This window comes from Lutra lutra, chromosome 9, assembly GCF_902655055.1.
Source record: "Lutra lutra chromosome 9, mLutLut1.2, whole genome shotgun sequence".
In the NCBI taxonomy this organism is placed as follows: domain Eukaryota; kingdom Metazoa; phylum Chordata; class Mammalia; order Carnivora; family Mustelidae; genus Lutra; species Lutra lutra.
Genome location: NC_062286.1, coordinates 90,233,570 through 90,246,982, shown reverse-complemented (window position 1 = coordinate 90,246,982; position 13,413 = coordinate 90,233,570). Strand labels below are relative to the sequence as shown.

General features: G+C 47.6%; 1 protein-coding gene across 1 annotated transcript in view; it reads right to left on the bottom strand.

The window, feature by feature from the left end:
• The window catches only part of SH3RF3 (SH3 domain containing ring finger 3), a 364,818-nt gene that overhangs the window by 44,055 nt on the left and 307,350 nt on the right, over nucleotides 1–13,413 (bottom strand). The window contains exon 8 of the mRNA XM_047745167.1: nucleotides 12,011–12,345. Within this exon, the coding sequence (XP_047601123.1) occupies nucleotides 12,011–12,345 (335 nt within the window). The remainder of the gene's footprint in view (nucleotides 1–12,010; nucleotides 12,346–13,413) is intronic.

Below are 13,413 nucleotides of genomic sequence, written 5' to 3'. Positions count from 1 at the left end.
AAGCCAAGATGGTCACGGCTGCCATGATGGACGGCAGAGTTCAGGTGGCTGTCAGACACTGTGGTACTCAGTAGTGGATCAGGGCATCCCAGCAGAGGAGCAGCTGGGCATTCTACTAAATCCTGACTTGACTTGTAAGCAGAAGAGTTCTGGGTTTAGTGAACAGAAGTCTAACTAGCGTCATGACTTCCTTATCAATTCCCAGACTGAGGGTCTAGAGACCCAGAACCCCCTCAATGAAGGGTAAGCTGGGTCCTCTTGAGCAAGGACCCCACTACACTGTCAATAATTTATACTGTGACTCTTTTTCCCAACTCTCCCCCAAAGGACCTTTTTACCAGGCTAACTGTGCATTGGGGAAAAGGACATAATCAGACCTGTCAAGAGCTCCTGGATGCTGCCTCTGAAGTGACACTGATTCCAGGAGACCCCAAATATCACCATGTCCCCCAGTGAGAGTGGGGCTTATGGAGGTCAGGTGATGAATGGAGTTTTAGTTCAAGTCTGTCTCTCAGGGGGTACCAGTGGGTCCTCCAACCCATCCTGTGGTTATTTCCCCAGTTCTGGAATGTACAATAAGAATACACATACTTGGCAGCTGGCAGAATCCATCATGTTCATTCCCTGACCTGTGGCGTGAGGTCTTCTGTGGTGGCAAAGGCCAAGTGGAAGCCACTAGAACTGCCTCTACCCAGTAAAATAGTAAACCTAAAGCAATACCACATTCCTGGAGATACTGCAGAGATTAACGCTACCATCAAGGACTTTAAGGATGCAGGGGTGGTGATTCCCACCACATCCCCATTCAACTCTCCTATTTGGCTCATGCTTAAGATAGCTGGAGTTTGGGGCACCTGGGTGGCTCAGTGGGTTAGGCCTCTGCCTTCGGCTCAGGTCATATTCCCAGGGTCCTGGGATTGAGCCCCGCATCGGGCTCTCTGCTCAGCATGGAGCCTGCTTCCCCTCCTCTCTCTCTCTCTCTGCCTGCCTCTCTGCCTACTTGTGATCTCTCTCTGTGTCAAATAAATAAATAAAATCTTAAAAAAAAAAAAAAGATAGCTGGAGTTTGCAGAATGATGGTGGATTACTGTAAGTTTAGCCAGGTATTAACTTTAATTGCAGGTGTTGTACCAGATGTGGTTTCCTTGCTTGAGCAAATTAATACATAGTCTAGTACCTGGCATGTGGCTATTGACCATGCAAATGCTTATTTCTCCATACCTGTTCATAAAGACCAGCAGAACATTTGCTTTCAGCAGGCAAGGCTGGCACTAGACCTTCACTGTCCTACTTCTGGGGTATAGCAGCTCTCCAGCCCTATGTCATAATTTAGTCCACAGGGACCTTGATCTCCTTTCCCTTCCATAAGACACCACACTGATCGATTACATGGGTGACACTGTGCTAATTGGAACGATTGAGCACTAGGCTTATTAGATACTAGACTTATTGGCAAAACATTCGCACATCAGAGGATGCAAAATAAATCCAACAGAAATTCAGTGGCTTTCTACCTCAGGGAAGTGTCTAGGGGTTCAGTGGTGCAGGGCATGTTGAGAAATCCCTTCTATGGTCAAGGATAAGTTGTTGCATCTTGTCCTTCCCACAATGAAAAAAGAGGCACAATGCCTAGCGTGCTTCTTTGGATTTGTAGGCAATTTATTCTCCATTTGGGTGTGCCTTCCACCCCATTTACTGAGTAAGCCGACAGAGATGCTAGTTCTGAGTAGGGCCCAGAACAAGAGAAGGCTCTGAAACAGGTCCAAGCTACTGTGCAAGGAGGTGTCAAGGAGGTCTGGAAAAGTGGTGAAAGGGGAGACCTCAATGAATGGGCAAAAATCTGAGATAAAATTGTGTCCTCCATGAATTCTCACTCAAGGCTGCACTTAGCAGAGGATGGTTTAATGACACATTCTGTGGATACCAGGTATCCTCTTTCCCCAGCCAGTCCTGCCAAGTGGCTATTGTTACAAGGTGGAGGTCATATATGCTTTAGTATGGTAGACTTCCACTCACCAATGATGACTTGGTTATAGGAGCACAGAGACCAACACTGAGCCCCCAATATGGCACCATTCTCTGGGGAGAGCAGCCAGCTATCTGGTGTCAGGTTAAGGACAATGCCCTGCTTCCATCATGGAATGGGCAGCATTTGTTCCCACTGAAGGAGACACTTATTCTGAATATGGATTTGCCTTCCCTGCATGCAATGCTTCTGTCAAAACTACTATCTATGGACTTACAGAATGCCTTATCCATCATTGAGGCATTCCACACAGCATTGCTTCTGATCAAGGATCTCTCTTCACAGCGAAAGAAGTATAGCAACGGGCTCACTGATCTTATGGTGTTCCTTACTATCCTAAAGCAGCTGGCTTAACAGAATGGTCTTTTGGAGATCCTGTTACAATATCAGCTGGGTGGCAACACATTGCAGGGTTAGGGGCAAGGTTCTCAGGAGGATGTACATGTTCTGAATTAGTACTCAGTTTATGGTGCAATTTCTTCCATAGCCTAGATTCACATGTCCAGGAACCAAAGTGTGGGAATGGGAATAGCACCATGTGCTATTACCCAGAGACCCACCAGCAAAATTTTTTATCTCAGTTCCCATGACTTTATGCTCTATTGGCCTAGAGATCTTAGTTTCAAAGGTAGGAATGCTTCCACCAGGAGACACAATAAGAATTCTAATGAACTGGAAGTTAAAACAGCCACCCAACAATTTTGGATTCCTCATGACTGAATAAACCGGCAAAGAAAGTAGTTAGTTACATTGCTGGCTGGAGTGACTGATCCTGATTGTAACTATTTCAGTCAGAAATTGGGTTTAGTTTGGGTTAAATTGGGCTGCACTCCACAATGGAGGTAAGGAAGAGCATGGAACATGGTATGTTCCTCAAGGCATCTCTAACTACTACCACGTCCTGTGATGAAGGTCAATGGAAAGCTATAACAATCCAAGTCAGTCAGTATTGCTAGTAGCCCAGACCCTTCAGGGATGAATATTTGGGTTACCCTACCAGGTAAGGAACCACAGCTTGCTGAGGTGCTTGCTGAAGTCAAAGAGAGTATGGAATGGGTAGTGGAAGAAGTAGTTAAGAATACCAGCTATGACTAGGTACAGAAACAAGGATTATAATTGATTTCGTTATGATTATGTTTGTATGTGTATGTGTATAATCTTTTTCTTCCCTCTCTTATCCCCTTATGATGTTATGTAACTTGTACTGACTTCCTATCATAGTACTTAAATATTTTTAACTTTACATCACAGTATTCAAGTTATGGGATATCAAGGAGAAAAATGAACATCACCTAAGGACTTTAACCCTCTTCTGGAGAAAGGGTTAGTGCATTTTCAGTTGTATACAGCATAGTTGTACTGTATTAGGCAGAAGCATGACCTCACTGTTGTCTTTATTTGGAGACTAAAATGCTTTACAGAAAAGGCTATGAGGGCCAAGTTGACAAAGGGTAGATTTTAACAGTTAGTTCTATGTGTCAACTTGATTGGCTATGGTGCCCAGTGTTTAGTTAAGTACTAGTCTAAATGTTGTTGTGCAAATATGTAGTAGACATGATTAACTTCTACACTCAGTTGATTTTATTTATTTATTTATTTATTTTAGTTGATTTTAAATAAAGGAGATTACTTAGAGTATCTTCCTGGATATGTAGGTGGGCCTCATATAATCAGTTGAAGGCCTTAAGAGCAATCAGGTTTTGTGGGGAAGAAAAATTTCTGCTTCAAGATTACAGCATCAACTCTTGCCTGAGTTTTCAGCCTGCTGGCCTTTCTCACAAATGGTCTTGCCAGCCTCCACATTCATCATGGGAGCCAATTCCTAAAATAAATATTTCTATCTATATGTTGTATTGGTCCTCTTCCTCTGGAGAGTTCTGAATTATACAACCAATAATTGATTGTTCAGTGGAAGAAGATATTATTCCTATTTTAATATCAAGCAAACTGAAGTCCAAGTGATTTGTCTAAGGCTATACAAAGTGAAGCAGAGAACCAAGAATCAGAAGGAAGTTGATGTAAGCCAGTAAACTAGTCATTACTGCTGGTTTGTACAAAGAGATTAGAAAGCAATAATGTTTTCATTAAATTGACCCATTAGTTCTACTTGAGATGGGCAGAAAGAGTGTGAATCCACCAAAAAGATTAATGGACTTCATTCTCCTGCTATATGCAAATGTATCTTGTAATTTACCAAGACATGGCCTTGAAATTACTAAGTGCATAAGATATTAGGTAAACAAAAATCAAGTCTACCCCATGAGTGACTTCACCCCAGAGGGAAAAGATGGTGTAAAGTTATCTGATCTCAAGGAGCTGGTATAATGCCCTCACTTCTGCCACCACTGCCTGGGTAGTGAGCACCAACAAAACAAAATAAAACCACAGCAAACAAAATGATGACTGCAGCACTCTGTTCTTTCTCGCCATTGCCTTCAGTTAAGTGGCAAAACGGAAGAGCACTCACAAGTTCTCTAGAACATTAGAGATGCCCCATCAAGCTGACACTATCTGCCTTCTAGGAAGGACAGCCTTTGGGTCCATTCTGCAAGTGTTACTTTCTGGTGTGGTTTATGGGGTGCATGTGTATGTTTTTCTTTTTAATTGATTTCATCAGCTGAGTTTTTCCCTGGGTAGGGAAGACTAGAAAAAAGTTCCTTGTCTTTAAGAACAGGGTGAAGCAACATCATGAGAAAGAAGGCAGTAAGCGAAAGAATTTTGCAGAACAGAATCCAAACTTGCTGTGGGAATCAAGTGTGTTCCATGGCTCCTGGGCACTCACATGCCTGCAGTCCACATCACCAACCTTGCTACCACAGTCTGGGAGGGCTAGGTCATATGCCACTAGGGTGTAAAAATCCCCCAGCAATCTTGATGTGTTACAGTGGGCTCTGCCCTCTGGGGAGAATCACAGAACCCCCATGTGTCATTACCAGTAATCATAAATTCTTCTCCATTGCTAGTTTATTTCTATTTTAAAAATGAATTTTGGTTTAATGTTTTGCAGTTGAAACGTGACTTCTGACTAAAATTGTTTTCTTGCACTCTCATCCATTGTTTAGGCTGAACATTGGGTAGAAAACTGACACCTTAAAAAACTGTTTTATAGCTACGTTTCTCAATGGACATAGGAAAAAGAAACCAGAAAGTGGAACCGTCGGTGGGAGAGGAGATGAATAAATCCCGCTAAGAGATTACACCGATCAGTTTGGGTTCATTTTTGAGTAGCCCACATCTCTCCATTTGGCCATGTTAAGTGTCTTTTTTCTAAAACTGCAAAGTCAAATGGCCTTTCAATCTTTTATTAGAAGCCTCCAGGATCTAAGTTTTATATCTGTATCTATCTCCTAATTCTTATGGGATCTGGCCTTCCCTTACCTATCAAATGCTTAATAATGATTTCTAGTATTTTTTTTTCCAAATACTAGACTGAGCATTTGTGAGATTAACTGATTTACTCCTCCCCAAAACTCAGGGTGACGGGTGCCATCGTCCTCATTTACAGGTTAGGAAACAGAGGCACAGGAAGGTGAGGGACTTGCTCAATGCCACAGGGTGGGTGGACAAATAGAAGGTCCCTGATTTACACCTGGCAGCCGCGCCCCAGACACAGCCTCTATGCTCGTTAAGCCTTCTTTCATCTGGATCCTACCCTGAACGCTCTGTGGCAGGAGCCCCTGAGCTCCCAATAGGAGAAGCTGGCCAACAGAGGCAGAGGAGAGGAAGTGGCACCTGCCTAAGCACCAAGGGGTCTGTCTCTATTCCCAGTAATGACTAGCTGCATGGGCTCGGGCAGGCCACCTGGCTACCTGGACTTCGTGTGCACTTCTGTGCCCTGAGAGGGTCCCCAGCATCCTACCAAATAGTCAGCCAGAAGTGCATTGGATAGAACCTCACCTCAGAACAAAAGCTGGGGGTTTCTATGGAAGACCTGGGGGAGTGGCTTGGCCCTGTGCTGCCTTCCCGGGAGATAGTCAACCCCTGCAGAAGATCTCCAGCTGCCTCTGAACTCTCCACAGATGGGGTGGGGCCACTGTCCTATCCCGCCAGGGGTCCGTGCTCTGACGGGCATGAGGAAGAGGCTCTGTCATTGTCATCAGGGACGTGACACTCCAGCAGCACGCTCCCTTCCAAAAATAAGTTGCCTACAAAACTTCAAAATGGCTTTGTTTTGACAGCTGGGATTCGTTCGTGCTTCCAGGATGGGTTCAATTTCAGCCTAAAAATTACTCATAAGCTAAATGCCAGCTTTCCTCATCCCACAGGAGGCAGCCCAACCACAGGGAGGAGAGGAGTTCTGAAGTCGTTGGGGCTCCTAGTGGCCCACAGCAGTCAGAAAGGGACCCACTGCCCAGCCAGAGTGCCAACACCAGTGCCAAGGGGAATAGGAGCTGCCCAGCAGGGGCGTTCCTGGAAGGAAGGGGGCCTCCACAGCCCACAGCTGACCAACTGAACACCAGACTCCTAAGCAACTCATTTATGGGGCACACAAGTTTCCCAAAGCCCATGAAGACATGCCACATGGGTCTGCGGGCCCACACATGCTTCACGAGCTACCCTCTTCTGCTGCGGCCCCACCAGAAACACTGCACCACTCGGAGGCTGTCTGCAGGTTTGGGCCTGACCTGCAAGAGCTCAGTGTGAGGACCAGGCCTAGAGCAGAATTCAGATCTGGTGAGGTCAGCCCCAGCCCAGCCCCAGCCCTGATTAATGTCGTCCGACGCAGCAGGACACATCCTCAGCACTGGTTGGTTGGTGGGGCTCACGCAGCTAGTGCGTGACAGCGGGAGGGTGTCTGCCTGTCTCGAAATTGGGAACATGCTGGCAGCAGCTGAGATGCTGCTTACAGACCCCACAGTAGCCCCCCTTCCAGTTCACATCTTAGAAACAGTGCAAGTCGAGGCTTGCTTACTGCCGAGAGCCCAACTGGAGAGAAAATGATTCATAAACCAGTGATTCTTCAATTTAGAAAAAAAACTGCCTGGTTGTTCTCAAGAGCTTCACCCTAAAGATTTCTTTCTGTTGAACCTGCCTGGGTTTCCACAGAAAATATAGTCGTAACCCTATATAATGTATGCCTTGCTATACTCTTAAATGGGTGGGACGTAGATAATACAGATGAAGTTCAAAGTTCACCTGCAAACACCCATAGGTCCTTGTCCCCACTACAGGCCAGGCCCAGCGGATGCTGTTATCTGTCGTTCTGTCAGGTCAGCTCTTCCTCTCAGACCAGCTCCCCAAAGCCTTCATTATAAAGGTTGTGCCAGCCACGTGGCTTTGATCACATGGCTCACTGCCACATGGGCTCTGGCGGCAGGTGAGGGACTTTTCTGTTTCTGAGGTCTTGTGAACACTCTGCACCAGACGATATGGGTCAGTTATCCCTCTGTTCCAATTGCCTGTTTACCAGCCTGCATTCTGGTACTAGACTCAGCGTCCCTCCAGGCCGGAGCAGAATATTCTCTCACTATAGACTCCCAGGGCCCAGCATTCTACCTGGGCCACATACATGTTCCTTGTAATAAACAAGAGAGAGAGGGGTGAATTGAATGACTTCTAGCCAGATGGCTGGGAAACGCTTCCTAGCTTCAGGAGGGCCATGATCTTCTACCTCCTTCCTCAGCATGTCACTGCTGCTAGTCACTGACTGTGGCCTCTGTCCAGGGGCACAGTGCTCTCTTTACAATGACTCTCCCACGGAGTTGACCCTGAGGGATAACTGACCCATATCATCTGGTGCGGAGTGTTCACAAGACCTCAGAAACAGAAAAGTAATGGACGGACAGGTGGTATTTGATGGTTGTTTCAAGCACAGAAATGGATTTAAGCATAAAGGGGTTAACTTAAATACTCCAGATTATCTGAAAATTCTTCCAAGATTTTCTTTCCACTCTGCAATCTGTGGGCACCAAAAGATGACTCCAAAAATTGTATCCAGTCCCTTCTTCAGAAACATTAGGCCCAAGTCCTTGGTGGGAAGACCTCCAATGACGCCCACCAGCTGCAAGTTCTGAAGACTGTAACCTTCATTATTTCCGTATTCTGGGGCCTTTCTCATGCTTTGGGGTCTTCTCTGTGCCCTGAGGTCCTCCCCATGCCTGTGGTGCCTCTCCTGTCTCCAACCTGGGAGACCAGGAAGGGATCCACCCAGCGTAGGGTACCCTGAAGCTATACAACACACTTCCTTCCCATGTCTTCTTGGGGAGGGGGCCTCTTCCATGCGGGGCCACCCCCAGCAGATCTGTCCCCAAGCAGAACAGATCCCCAGTCAGCCCAAATGGTTCCAGATGCTGGAAGAGTCCCTAGTGCTGTCCAGGGCTCTAAGTGAATCCCTGGGTCAGAAGTCCCCCATCTCAGACCTGTCCTCTGTGCACCCTGTCCTGTCCAGGCTTCCTCACTGTGGGCTTCAGGGCTAAGGCACAAGGGCACAACTCTGGAGTGGGCCCTGCTAGCAGGAGTGGGCAGCTCTCTAGGAGGCTGGCAGCTGGGCCACAGGGCAGCTCCTATAGGCAGTCATAGGACCAGAAAGATGGGCAGGAAGAGCCTCTGGGAGAGAGGCTGGAGGCTACACACTCAGGCTGAAGTCCTGGGCCCAGAGAGGAGCTCTGGCTCAGGATCCAGTCTACAGAACAAGCGCCCATCCTGTCAGCCCTTGAGTCTCTCTGGAGACCTCAACCCAAAATTTGGGTTGGGCCAAAATTTGGGCCAAGTAGGGCCAATGCACAAAGGCCTCCCGGGAGCAGGGCTGAGAAGCCCAATCCCCAAGCATAGGACCAGCACAGTGTCAGCCTCCCAAGGGTCTCCACAGCCATCAGTGCCCACGAGCCACATTTGGGTCCTGTTTGTACCCTGCATGCCGGGATGCCTGGGAAGAAATCTCCCATGCTCCTAGGAGAGAATGACGCCTGCCACTACCTCAGGGGCCAGGAGCCCCATCAGTCATGGTCTTCTCTCTTGTGCCCACGTTTAGAAGGGCCTGGATCAAATTTCAGAAGAGCCTGGCCCTGTGAAAACTCACAGGTGCTTTGGTTTGGGTCTCCATGGACAGCATGGCTGGGAGCTCCGCCTTTTTCAGAGGAAAATTCACAACAGAAACAACCTGGAGAATACTGCAAATTACTTAAAAAAATTCCTTCCACTATAATTAGGTATGGGTACATCTGTGATAGGTTTACCCAGAAATAGATTTGAAGCCAACTGCTGTGTTTTCAAAGTGGGTGAAATCTGTTCGGCTGTGGTCCCGGTGGGGGCAGGGGGCAAGGGGCACAGTGCAAGGGCACCAAATCCCCTCAGCCTGGGGGCACTCAGCTGGCTTGGGGTACACCGCATAGGTTTGCAGGAACAGCTACTGTCTTGGCGCTTCTGCTAGAGATGGCAACTGAATGGTTTGCACTTTACTCTGAAGTAGGAGAAATTCAACTGGGAATACAAAAGGAAAAACCATGAACAGGTGGTTTTTTTCAGACCAGTGCTTTTTGTTTGTTTATGCTTTGTATGAGAGGCGAGAAGTGAAAACCACACATCACACTCCGAAGGATGATATACAGTATTTCTCCCCCAGGGCTGACGTGGACGGTTGCTGCCATACCTATGAAGATGTGCTCGCTTCATCCCACCGAGTCCATTTCACCTCCTCCTTGAGAGCACAGCATGGACAGCCCCCGGGCTGTGGCCATCAGTGCCCAGCCCCATGCAGGCCACTACAGGCAGCGGCTGGCCTGTCCATTTCTGCTGCCTGCGCAAAGGGCACATGTCTGCTGCTTTCCTTCTGTGAGCAGGCATTCCTTCCACGGTGCCTTTCAACAAGAGGGACCCTCTGGGTGTCCCCTGGACTCAACTCATCCTTGCTGATGTAGGAGAACTGGTGGCAGAGTGAACCCTGAGTGAGAACAAAATGCCTGCTAGGTATCTAACAGGCTGGGAATGTTGAGAGCAGGTCCAGCGCTGGTTTTCCTTAGCAACATGCTTAAGAGGGCAAGATGGTGAGTAATATCGCTTTCCTACAAGACTGACTCTAATGTCATGAGCCCTAGCCCTATCTGTTTTGCAAACTAGAGAGAGGGAATTTTTTGGTAAAGAACCAGAAATGTTTACAGAACTATTACTGCCTTTCCCTTTCCAAGTCCATTGCTTTTTTAAGGCCTGGAGGAGCTAGTCTTCCAGGAAGCATTTCCAAGTGTGAGGGGGGCTTGTACCCCCACTCTGCCCCCTGATGAGGCCCAGCTACATCTCCCAACCAGGCTGCAAGGTGGAAGGGAGCAGACCGAGACCAAAGGATTTGCAAACAGATATGGACACAAATGGCAGAGCAATGATTTCACTTCATGCCTGGGACCCTGCTGGTCTCAGGAGGGCTTGAGCTCTGTTGGGTGAGAGCACAGGAGCAGTGGCTGTGACTGAGTCTTCTTCCACACCCCTGAGCATGGGAATAAAGTTCCTCCGGACCAGATGAGACAGGCGATGATGAGGCCTGAGCACCACTGATCTGGGGGCCCTGAGGAATCTGGTGTGCACAGTTCCAAGAAGCCTCTGTGCTCCCTCCAAACCCAGGAAGTGAGCTAGTAGGCATGCCTCCAGGGTCCACTGGACATGCGGCCTGGGCAGTCAACACTGGTTTTGGTACTGTTCCTCAAGGGACAGGAGCGGCTATCCTTGCCTTGAATATACCATTCTGTGTTGCAGGGTTCACCCAAACTCTGGCTAGCACACACTCATTGGAAGACTGGTTTTAAGGGCGTCTGGGTGGCTCAGTTGTTAAGTGTCTGCCTTCAACTCAGGTTATTATCCCAGGGTCCTGGGATCGAGCCCTGCATCAGGCTACTTGTTCAGCGAGGAGTCTTCTTCTCCCTTTCCCTCTGCTGCTCCCCCTGCTTGTGCTCTCTCTCTCTCTGTCAAATAAATAAATAAAATCTTAAAAAAAGAGACTGGTTTTATATAGAAAGGTTCTAAAAGATCCACACCCTGTGGTAAAGCCAAGAGGGAATGAGAATACATTGTTCATACAGCAAGACAATGAAGAGAGTAGCTCCCAGCTAGACATGTGGGTCCACACTGTCCAGGACAGTAGTGAGCAAGGCAGTCACCTGTGAGCACTGCAGATGTCTCCCCGGGTTTTAAAGACTGAATGTAAAAAATAGTAAAACACCTCATCAACATTTTTCTTATACAGATTACATGTTGAAATGATAATATTTTTAGATATTGGGTTTAATAGATTATACCACTAAAATGAATTTTACTTCTTAATTTTATTTTTAAAATTCTTTTAACTTATTAAAAATGTGGCTACTAGAAGATTTTAAATTAGATAGGTAGCTTGAATTATAGTTTTATTGGGCAGCACTGATTTAGAAATCTGATTCTAACACTGACTAATCCAGTGTCTAGCTGGGTAGTAACAGAGGCAAGCCCACTGGACTTTTGTGAATAAGCCCAATTTCCTTCACAAAAGAATAGCTGAAAGTGCTATCTACATTAACTGTCATTCCAGCATTCCCCTCTTGTTTCTCCTCAGAAAACAGCCTATCCCACGTGGCTGAACGGGTTGCACATTGCACAAGGATGACACATTGAAGGGAAAGGAAGCTGTTCACTTTGTATATAAGTAGATTTGTATATTATTATAATATCCTGGTACCTGGCAATCAGTATCTTGTTCTAACAAAATGAGCATATTACAGTGAATTCCCAACAGACAGAATTAAAGCATTCTGAGGAAATGACACTTTTTCTCTGATTTGCATAAAAGGTCTATCTGGGCTCAGGTTAGCCCTACTCGAACCTGAGGCCTACCTGAATTCCACTCCGAGGAAAGCTGCTTCGCTGGTTTGGCCTCCATCTCTGTCACACACCTGAGGCATCTGAGGACAGGAACTTGGGGCCCTAATTCACGCCTTAATTTTATAAAATGTCATTGGTGTCTGGTACCAAAGAGTTACAATAATGCTGGGCCACAGCCAGGGCTCGCTCAGAAAGGCCACTTACCTTTTCGTTTTTCTTCTCATCTGTTTTGCCTCCGGTGTTGGTGGGGCTGGACGATGACAAGCCACTGACAGGCCCCCCTGCGGCCTCCCCGTTGAGGTTGGCAGCACTGACGTTGGGAGGTGTGACGGCAGACGCTGCAGATGTAAGTGGAATGGCTGGTCGGGGGCACTGGGCCCCGATGACCGTCTGCATGGGAGGCTGGTGCACGTGCTGTGGCGACACCACCGAGTGGGGCCTGAGGCTGGCGGCCGGCAGGCGGGATGGGGAGTTCTGGGTGCGCAGGGGCGACACGGTGGCAGTTGGTCGGTCCTGGGCCTGGGCTGAGGAGTGGGAAGCTGGAGTGTGGGGTTGGAGAGAGAGTAGGGTTGCGAGGTTAGTTTTGATACTGCAATGTGGTGGCCACTGACTCTTTCCTCAGCCTTCTCCCAGGGCTCACAGCCTCTCTCTGTGGTCATTCCACACCCAGCCACGCTCCACAGGGGAGAGACTGAGCCCTGGTGACCAGGGAAACACATCCCATCTCCTGAGCCCTGCCATGGCACAAAACAGCTCACCCTCAGGAGGACCGAAAACATCTTTTCCAAGGTTGCCATAAGCACGGGCTTATTCCTAGGTTCCCATGAAGCCTTCTAACTGGTTTCCTCTGCTGTGATGAATTAATACACGCACAAGTTCTCTTATAACGTCTTTGTGAAAAATGTTCATAAAAGTAAAGCCTGTGACAGAATCCTAAAGAAGCCCCAAGATACCTGGGGATTATTAGACCCCACTCCCTCTAAGGTGATCACTGCTGACAGCTTGACTCTGGTTGGTCTCAACCCCAGAACTGTAACCCGGTCCCCTGTTCACACTTGGTATTAGGGCCAGCTGAGCTCAGGTTGAGCACGTGTGGCAGCTTTAGCTGGTGACAGTCATAGGAGGAAGGCAGCTGCAGTCTTGAGGCAAGCCATCACCCCTCTCACTGCAACCTGCCTGTGGCCATTGCCTTGCCCGCACCCTGAAGCAACAGCTCCTGGATTTACAGAACAGGAACCTCACAATGACGACTCTGGCCCCTACTGCCAGCAAAAATGCTTACTAAGGATGGTAAGGTTCTGAAGGCCTAACATTGGTAACAACCCATCATGCGTAAACATAAGTTCCTTCTAAACACAACACTGAATTAAAATGAATCTTGCTGCAACTCACATTAGTGATTGTGAAGAATTGTCTCCTTACTAATTACAGAAGAAACATACTGGGCAACAGAGTGAGCCACACCAGAGGAATGGTGACTTGTGGCCTGGGCTGGTGACCCAAAGGGAGACACGGGTTGTGGCAGCCCACGTCACTTCATGCCACATCAGACAACTCAGATCACATCATTTTTGCACTGTCCCCCAGAGAAGAATTACACCTCACAC